The 10,097-nt window shown below is 34.1% G+C and overlaps 1 protein-coding gene across 1 annotated transcript in view; it reads left to right on the forward strand.

The window, feature by feature from the left end:
• The first annotated feature begins 336 nt into the window (after positions 1-336).
• Positions 337-10,097, forward strand: part of SMC4 (structural maintenance of chromosomes 4) — a 33,214-nt gene continuing 23,453 nt past the window's right edge. Inside the window, exons 1-4 of the mRNA XM_009587221.1 lie at positions 337-605; positions 1,745-1,923; positions 2,532-2,723; positions 4,487-4,663. Coding sequence (XP_009585516.1) covers positions 449-605; positions 1,745-1,923; positions 2,532-2,723; positions 4,487-4,663 — 705 coding nt within the window. The 5' untranslated portion in view covers positions 337-448. The remainder of the gene's footprint in view (positions 606-1,744; positions 1,924-2,531; positions 2,724-4,486; positions 4,664-10,097) is intronic.

Here is a 10,097-nt window from a genome sequence, read left to right on the forward strand (position 1 = left end):
AAATGCGTGTCAGGTCTGAAACGTGTATGTGAAGAGTGCTTCCAGAAGACATATGGCTACTCAGTTTGTTATTGCGAATGTGTCTTTAACTCTTTTGCCCCCAGCATCACGGTTGCTTTCTCTGAGCATAGTAACTGCATTGAACATGGCTGTATGAGTTTTCAGTAGGTAGATTCATGCAGTTTCTACAGATTAGGGTCGGTCCGTTGTTTTAGGGGGGTGGTGTATCTTAAAATATATCTTTATGAGGCTAAGCTTGAGGTTTTGTTTCAAATTTGGATTTTTGTCTTCAAAATAACTCTAGTCTTTAGTTTCTAAATTAGTCAAACATCTGGGCAAACATGTAGGTATATTCCTTAGGGGATTGTAGTTCAACGCTTGGATCACGGGGTTTTCTTGTTTATGTTAGCAAAGGAGATAAATCCCTTCAGTAGTTTGATTGCTGGGAATGGAAGGGGAACAGCCAACAGAGACCATGCCAAGCAAGAGCACCAAAACCTCTACAGCAGCCCATCGGAAAGGCAGAGAGCCCTTAGAGGGGTCCACCAGTGACATGGAAGTGGAAAACGAAGGTGACAGACAGCTTAGCGAAGTACCTCCACAAGGTAGGTCTGAATATTGTGGTTCTGATGGTGTGTAAACTTGATGATAGTGCCTGTTTAGCAACAACGTTCAGTTGAATTTACCAACTGTTCCAGATAGGATTTTCTCTTTTCTCTTCTAGAAAGGAATATTGAAAGCCTTGTCTCCTGGCAAGTTTAAACTGCTTTTAAAATGGTAAAGAGGGCTTGCAAAGCGTTAAAGTGTTTGGACCGGTGATTTAGTACAAGTGCAAAAGCAATTTGTAGACTTTCTCCTAATAAAGCCTATTTCATATTCCTGATCTGTAACATTGTGCTTAAGATTGTGGTACAACAGCAGGATTTTTCGAATTTATATGCAGCCAATGGTATGGGATTTCTTGGAATGGAATAAATGTCAAGTTTATTTACTTAACTCTTAAAATGATTTGACTTTCTTTTTCATGAAGCAGTGTATTTTCTTGAGTTTCTTGAGTTGAGTTTTTGCTGAAAATGTCTGGAAAAACAGCAGTGTGTGTCTTTTTAGGTAGCCAGATATGCAATTACTAAAGCAAGGTATTTGACAAATGGATTAATATGTTGAAATTGGTGGCAAAAACTACTGTCTATTTCAAGAAAAAGTTACTAGTAACTGTTGAAAAGCTGCTTTGCTTACAACTAGCTGATATCCAGGGGGCCAGTTTGTTTTCGTAACAAACTTCCTGTCTTTGCAGAGTAGTTGTGCTGTCATTACAGCTTTCAGAGCATTGTGCAGCGATCCCCAAATCTTGCAGAGTGACTTGTGAGCACGCTTGAAATGTGGCTTTGCACTTATTAATGAGAAAGACTTTGCCTGTTTCAGATTTGTAGGCTTATTGTGACAGTTGTAGCTATTGTAATTGCAGAGTGCCTATTAAAGTGTGTTAGAATAAGAATTACATAATGAAAGAACAAACCCACTAGTGAATCGATGGGACATCTTAAGTATCTCTCTTTAAAGATTCAGTTCATGGAAAGAAGAATTTTAATTCCACTTAGCTTATTTTAAGAATTACAGGCAAAAGGATGGGTTTGGTTCATACAGAAATGATGTTTGCTTTTCCAGTTGAACATTTTAAAAGGTGTCTAGTCATTGAGAGCTTATAGTCTTTTTTTTCTTTCTGTTTATTTTGGATGGTTTTTAGCAGTCTCAAATGAGGTGCTTGATAATCGAAGTTTAGAAGAGATTTTGGGTAGCATCTCTCCTCCCCCACCTCCAGCAATGACCAATGAAGCTGGTGCTCCTCGTCTCATGATAACTCATATTGTAAACCAGAACTTCAAATCCTATGCTGGGGAGCAAACTTTGGGACCTTTTCATAAGGTATCTTTCTTTTACCTTAAGCATTTTTTAAATGAAGGTAAGACTTTGCTGTGTGTTAGTATTCCTTCCTGTGTTTTCATGTAAGCTTACCTCAAAATAACTGAAAAATATTTAAGTTTTATAATTACTTATATAGTGATATTCTCAATTTTATTATTGGCCAGTAGAGAAAACAGTTAAGTGCAACTTTCTGATACTGTACAATTTTAATTTGTCAGTAAACCTTAAAAAAGCATGCTTTTCTCTTTATTTCGTTTACTGGAGAACTTTTAGGGGTGTGTTTGAAGAATGAGAATATTTTTTAGTGCCCACAAGAGACTTACGTGGCTAATCATGAAACTTTCCTTGCGAACATGCTTGCTAAATGCAGTATCGCTTTGAGTTAATAAGTTAAAATTTAGAAAGCTGAGCTGAGTTGAGGTGTGGGTTTTTTGTTAAATAAGTTGTACTGCTTTACCTTTGGCAGTAAAAACTAAGCTATCAAATAGTCTGCAGTTTCATGCACTAGGAATAATTGTGTTTTAAACTGTTCACAAATTAAATGGGTGATGTACACTGGCCAGGATCTATCTCTCTTTGAATATCACTTTTTTCCTTCTATTATGCAGCGTTTTTCATGTATTATTGGGCCAAATGGCAGTGGAAAATCCAATGTCATTGATTCAATGCTTTTTGTGTTTGGGTATCGAGCACAAAAAATCAGATCCAAAAAACTCTCTGTGCTGATCCATAATTCTGACGAACATACGGACATCCAGAGTTGTTCTGTGGAAGTCCACTTCCAAAAGATCATTGACAAGGTATGTATGCTTCTATTCAGAACAGTGGAGACTTTTTTTTTCTTTAAGGATTTGAAAACTTTTAATATTTAGTTATTTTAGTTTGAGCTGGGAAAGCTTCATAGTTTACCTCTGGGATGTAAAACATCAATTCAAAGTTAATTAGCTTAAAAAATTCCTCTATTGAGTAGTGCAGTTCTTGAAATATTAGTAGGGATTCTTTTTTTATTTTCTCAAAGACTAATATGTGGTACATATCTATTTTAAAACTATTTAGAAATATGTAATAATCATTTTAAGAAGCTGTTTTAGAGTTGTCATCTCTTTTACGTCAAGTAAATAAAATTTATTTCTGAAATTACTAGGACCCTAAAAATTCATAAGTCTACATTCAGACATGTTATATATTCTTAAATTTATAATATGAGCATATATATTAAGAAATAAAACCTATTTAAGCAAAACTTTTCAAACCAATTAGAAACTATTTTAGGTTGTCTACATTTTAGAAAGTAAGAAACTTTCTTATTTACACTTTATATACTGTAAACATGCCTGCAATTTTAAAACAGATTTTTCATCAAGAATTCTGGACCTCACATCCTACCACTAAATATTTTTGAACCTGATATTTGGTTTGAGTGAAATAGAAAGTGTTGGCAAGTTAAAAAAAATATTTATTTTGCCTGCCACTTCATGTATTGATAAAAACTTCTGGACATTTTTGTTGATTTATAGCAATTAAAGTGCAAGGAATTTATTTCTATTACTTCATTTAAATTTAATTTTTGTGCACACATTCTAGCTGAAGTATCAACTGTTGAGTTTGGGGTCAGTCAAAATAGTGGGAAATGTACACTGAAATTTCAAAAATTGTGTTAATAAAGTGGCAATATATATAGTCTTTGAAGGAACTGTTTTAAAAGACAAATTTTTTTTTCTTTGACTTGATATACATACACACATATCTTTTGCTTGTATTTATAATAACCAGATACAAAAATTATTAAATGTATTCTTTTTTTTTTTCACTTTGTGTTAACATCTAGGAGCTAACTTTATGATTTAAAAAACTTCTGCATATATGAGATACGAATTTGATTATGCTCTTGGGGGTTAATCTGGGAAAGTGGTAGGCCAGTTTAAGTCTTTACAAGAAGCATGCATCAATTTTAACTTTTTAAAGTATAGTACCAGCTTTATTTTAGTTGCTGCTTTGTAGGTAAGTCTAAGATATCTTTTGAAGCTGATGATGTCATATTTGTCACATCTTTAATGTTTTGCTTTTTTATCTTCTACAGTTTCTCTTTAGAACTACTCAGCTAAAAGTAACTTCTTTTCCTAGCACTATAAAAGAGTTTAAAATGCAAACAGTAGTTAAGTCATTCAAGACTTCCTAATCTAAAATTTAAAGGGTGGAATAGCACAGCCACTTTAAATTTGAAGTAGGCCTTTTCCTTTGTGATTTGAAGCAGCGGTAAAGAGAATAAATTAAGTATTTTCAAAGCAATAGCTTGTATTAGAGGTGGGAAAGGCATAATATGAAGGCCATTCAGTTTAAACGATTTGGGGTATTTTTTTGTCCAGTTCTCAAGGAGGTTTGGGGGGTTTTTTCTCTCTTTTTTGAGATATGCAGCTTTAAGACAGTTCCCACTTCTATTAGACCCCAGAGTACAGTTGACTTAAAACCTGAACATGATAAAACTTCTGTGCTTAATTGTGAAATATGGGGTAAACCTGTGATATAGTAATTGTTTTTCTGACTTTGTTTTTCCTCAAAACAGGAAGGAGATGATTACGAAGTCATTCCTAACAGCAGTTTTTGTGTATCTAGAACTGCTTATAGAGATAATTCTTCTGTCTACCATATCAATGGAAAGAAAAAGACATTCAAAGATGTTGGTATTCTTCTTCGAAGCCATGGAATTGATCTGGACCATAACAGGTTCTTAATTTTACAGGTTGGTGTATGAATAAAAACAATTTTAAGTAAAGCTATACTTCCAGTTATAGTTTTAAAAATACTGTTTAGGTTTAAGTCTTGTATTTGAGGCCTTAAAGTACTCTAGCAGCACATCATGGTTTGCATGCTCTAATAAAGATGCGAATCATTATTTGCTGCTTTAGAAATTTAAGGAAGAGAAACAGTTGAAGATACTAACATAAATTTTTGTATTAACGAATTTGTGTTCCTGACATGTGGATGAATAGAAGAGTTGTCATACTTGTTCCGCCCTAGCAGCACGTAAATATTGGTGTAGTAAAATAAACCTTAAACCCCAATATTATTGTGCTGCTTAAGCGTGGCAGAGATTCAGCAACTTGTTTATACTTTAGATAAAAGTGCATCAATATTAACTTAAATCTTGATGATTCTACTGTTATCTACCGCTCTCATATATAGACATGGTTTTACTGAAGAAGTATGTATATAAAAATTAACTATGCATAAAAATTGAGTGCAAGAAAAAACACATGAAGTGTACTTTTTGTTTACACTTGTTTAACAACTGTAGAGGACTCAAAGAATGGCAGGTTTATAGCCAATTCAAGCTATGTTTTTAAAAGCTACAGTTTACAACCCATACTGTAAAAATAATCTTAGAATTTGTCAATGTAATATAATTTATATTCACGTTTGACCTTAAAATTATAAGGCTTGCTGGCATGTGTTTGCTGTTTAAAAGACAGGCTGAAGAGAACCACGCTAATTTTTTCTAATTTTTAAATAATAATGAAGAATTTTGCTATGTGTCAAACAATTGCTTAAAATGTAAGTTGACTTAAAGTACTTGATGGAAGTATTTAAATATTAATTCAATTGAGTAAATATATCTGCAATTACCTGTAATTATGTCACTACCATTACTAACAGGTCCCAAATCTACTCTGAAGATGGCCTAGAAAATTAGTGAACAGTGGGAGCCTCCCAAGGTCTGAAATTTTTCAATAGAGTTTATTTTAGGCCTGTTTTTGTCAAAGGAGCTTCCAGTTCCCCTCTTAAAAAAAAAAAAAAAAAGAAAAAAAAAAAAAAATTCTAGCTAGGTCGCTGTGCTTGCTTCACTTCCTCAAGCCTTTTTGTGCAGTCCTTTTTTAGTTACACCCACAAAAAGAGGATATATCTGTTTTTTGAAGTCTCCGTGCCAATTAATTATTCCCTCCAAAACTTTATTCCTGTATTTTCTGTTTCAAGATGGAGTGAGAAGTACCTCCAACAAAACAACTGTAGTAAATACACTCTTTTTTTCTATACAGTTGTTCTTAAGTATCATTTTAGCAAAATTTCTAAGAGGGAAAGAATGCAGAGTCAGAGATTAAGTTAGGTAGAAATTATGGTGCAGAGATATCTAAAGCTTAGTGTTAAAGAACATGCCCTCTTACCACTGGGAGGAGGGGAAGGGAACATTTGGGAGGGAGTACTGCTAAGCCTTTTTTATTTTTATTTTTTTTTTTTTTTTCCCCCCAAATGTGATTTGTTTTCTTCTCCCACTAATTGTTTCCCAGGAAGTTATCAATGAGGAGAACATGCCTTTTCCTAACAGCTTGTGTTTCATGCTTTTCACCTGTACAATGGAAATAAGGGGGAGGAATAACCAATATTAAGGCATAAAGCAATGGTTCTCACCATTATTTTTTTTTCTTTCATTCCACTAGACTCTTTGTGGGTAATGTATTATCATGAACGGCAGAGGAAACTGTACTGAGATTTTTCTGTGTTTCGTTAGTCTTTCTGACTGAAGCAAGGTCCTTTCTCTTTGCACATAAGGTTTTGCGTCTTTTTAAAGTAAAATCTACCGATTTGGCGATTCAAAGTTGAGTACTTTCCAGTTGGGAAATGTAGCAATATTTTCCACATAATGACAGCAGAACTTCAAAACCCAATTACTAAAAATTATAGTTAGAAGTAAATGAGACCATGTCAGAAGGCTAAGGCTGTGAACTACTGTCACAAAGATTGCCCCTTTTTTCCCTAATGTTTTTCAAATCAAGTTATTTAAAATTGGAGGGGTAAGTAACAGGTTTATTTAGCTTTTGCTCTTCTCTTGTTATAGCTAAACTAATATAGGCGACCCTAAGTTTAACTTGATATCAAGTCAGAGTACTTTCTCATTTAAAATAAGTTATAAATCTCTGATTTTTGACTATGTCAATAGGGTGCAATTAAAATATTTCACTTGTAATATAGATTTTGGCAAAAATGTTAATTAAGGATTATCAAAAGCTGGTTTTGGTGTGTGACAGAATATTCACCAGTTAGTAAAGAAAAAGTTGTAAGAGAACATATCCTACATGTAGTAACAAAACCTTTAGATACTTGATTATATCTTGCTAGCATATTTAACATTACTCAGTGGAAAATATTTGCTTCTTAGAAGACTGCTTTATTTCGTTAGTTTCTTCTCCCTACTTCACCCCCTATTTTGCAGTCTTTTTCTGGCATAGCAGATTTTGGTGCCTTTCAGGATAAAATTTGAAAGATTAGGCCTGACTGAATTTTGTAAAAGTTGGGTAGGGCATGGTACAGGTACTTCTGCTGATGCCATACTGAAAAATATTAAAATCAAACTACTGATGACTTCTGTGAGTAACATTACAAAAAAACACCTGTGGAAAAACAGAATATGTAAGACTAATTGAGCAGTTCTAGAAGTATTACAAATTCTGTGCCTGAGCTAGCTAGTTGAAAAAAATCTTGTTTAAAAATGGTTTTGGTTACAATGGGATATTGCCAACACTTAACAGGAGGAGTTTGTCATTTTTTGTGATCCCTAAGTTCTAACATTACACATTTCATGTTTTTAATAAATTGCTATATGCTTTTAGTACTTTAGGAATAGACAATTGTTCAGTGCATTTCTAATGAGCTTGCCACAGCCTGAAACTGCAACAGGAAAAAATGCATCTTGTCACTTTAAAAAAAAAAAAAGTATGCTAAGCACTGTGGTAAAATCTAGCATCTTGCTGCTGTTTTTCTGTCTTCCACACCTAATGCCCCAGCTTCAGTAACTTGTATATCTGTAAAGAACAACAAATAAAATTACTTAGCTTTTCTCAAAAGGCTTACTTGGAACGTCAGTGTATATATACAGAAAACTTATGTGGGTTCTCTTCTCTGACCACGTTGGGCAAAACTCAGAAGGTAAGTATGTTTGCTGTTGCTCAGTAGTGACTCCTCTGAACAGGTTAACCTTGAGGCCAGAAAAAAATCTCAGCCTCTTTATCCTGGCTGGTTTGCTTCTAAGGAATTATTAAATAAATGGGGAGCATTTGAAGGAATGTCAGTTTTGGACATCGCAGGGTAGGCATGTCTGGGGAGCAAAGCAAACTGGCTCTGGACAGCAACCATTAACATCTGCTGAAATTGGCTTTTGCAGTCTTTCAAGGTAAGAGAAATATAGTCAATACAAACTTTTTAAAAGGAAAGTGGAGTTTCATAGGTAACTCCCATTCAGCAACTTTGCAAATGAATACTGTAGAAATGGTAATAAATGGCACAAGACTTTGAATTAATTTTGTACTAAAGGACAGTATCATGGGAGCAGACTTCTTGAGTTGATTTCAATTTACTTTAGAAGCTACTTTCTTTCAAACAAGTTGAAACTGTTTTAAGTAAACTTTGGACTAATTACAGTAGTATTTAACTTAAATATATTTGATAGACTTAATTAAATATTCTTAGGTAATCTTAAGCAAGTATAAACAACCACAGTGATTTTATATGTATGTATTTTTGTAACTGATTGGAATGGCATTTTGTAATGTACTAAGTCTTATCCTATGGCAAGATTATGTTGCCAGAAAGGAAGTTAAGTCAAGTTATTCACCTGCTGCTTTGTGGAAGAAATGTAGGAGTCGCTCTTTCAGTGTATTGGAGAGGAAATGAGGGAGAGCAGATTTTCTTCTCACTTTGAGATAAGCCAGAAGTTTCCAATTGTTGAGGTCTGCTTTCCTAATGAGGCACACCAACATTTGAGCTAAAGCACCGAGTGGAGCACAAGCTGAAAAGCTCTACTGGGATTATAAATGGAGATCTATGCTGCCAACATTGGTGGTGAAGAGAGGTTTGTTCTAGAAAGGTCAAGGACAGCTGAGCTGAAGTGGTAGCAAGAATTAAAGCAAGTGTGATAATATAATTAAGTAAAACCAGATTCTTTGAATAAAATATTATGTAAAAATAGAAGCCTCACGCTGATTCATAGACTACAGAATCAATTTCACTGACTGTTCAAATATTACACTTTATGTTGAAGTGAATACAGAGCCGCACAGGAGATGCTAATATGTCTATGCGCAGTTTCAAGATGTATTCTCTTACATTATCAGAAAACTTACGTTGGCAATTCATATGATTTTTATTTTGCAAATTGCAACATAACATTGTAACCAATGTTTATTAAGCTTTCTTCAGAAAAATAGGGAAATATGAAAAGTAGAGAAAAGCACTTTTCTAGGGGCAGTGTGTAACTGAGAGTGATCAATTAAATAGTTTAATTAGAACATACCAATAATCTGAAGTCAAACATTGTAGGTTGAGTTTGACAATAACTGACTTAGATTCTAGAGTGACTCTAGATTTGCACTCAGTTTGTATTCTTGTATTAAATACAAGAATGTCCTTAAGAAAGCTTCTAAAATTAGACAGATGTGCAAACAGCTTGACAAAGGCTACTTTTAAATTCTTTCCAGAATGCAGAATAGTGGTTTTGTGCAGACAACTGAATGCTGTATAACAGGCTAATTCTAAGTTTTTCCTCATCTTTGGACAGTAGTGGCCTTGTACATTTGTGTATGTGCATTTATTACTTATTTGACTTTCTTGATTTCCCACCTAGCTTATAACACTTTTCTTGGAAGGCAAAGCATGAAGTGGATTATTTGATACTTTCTCCCCTCCTGTATATTTGCCGTCTGGTAAAATTGAAGGGTAGAAATGAGATATGACTGCAAGCATTAAGTAATAGCAGCAATAACACGGAATTGGGAAAAAAAACACACAACCCTGTTGTGGCTTACAGTAAGAGCTGTGTTACAGTCATGTTTCCAGGAGAAGAATAAGGTTACAGGAATATTGGTTATCTATGTACATAGCTTCCAATGCCCATGTATGTAGAATCAGAATTCATAGTCAAAACTTTACATGAAGAGGGGAGTATGGGCACACTGTCAAAATAAAGTCAAATTGAAATTACCATTATGGAAATACATTATGGAAGATACACAAATTTAGCACTTATTTTTGCCATTCCTTACTGTACTCCCACTTAAAAAGTGAAAGCTATCACTTTGAAAAAGTAAAAAAAAAACCAGCGAAGTGTGAGCACTGTCATGTAGTGCAATATAAGAAAAACAAAAAATGGGAGAAGGGTTAAAAACAGTGCAAGTAGCATGTAGGGA

Source organism: Fulmarus glacialis, unplaced genomic scaffold (genome assembly GCF_000690835.1).
Source record: "Fulmarus glacialis isolate BGI_N327 unplaced genomic scaffold, ASM69083v1 scaffold33571, whole genome shotgun sequence".
NCBI classification, from domain to species: Eukaryota; Metazoa; Chordata; class Aves; order Procellariiformes; family Procellariidae; genus Fulmarus; species Fulmarus glacialis.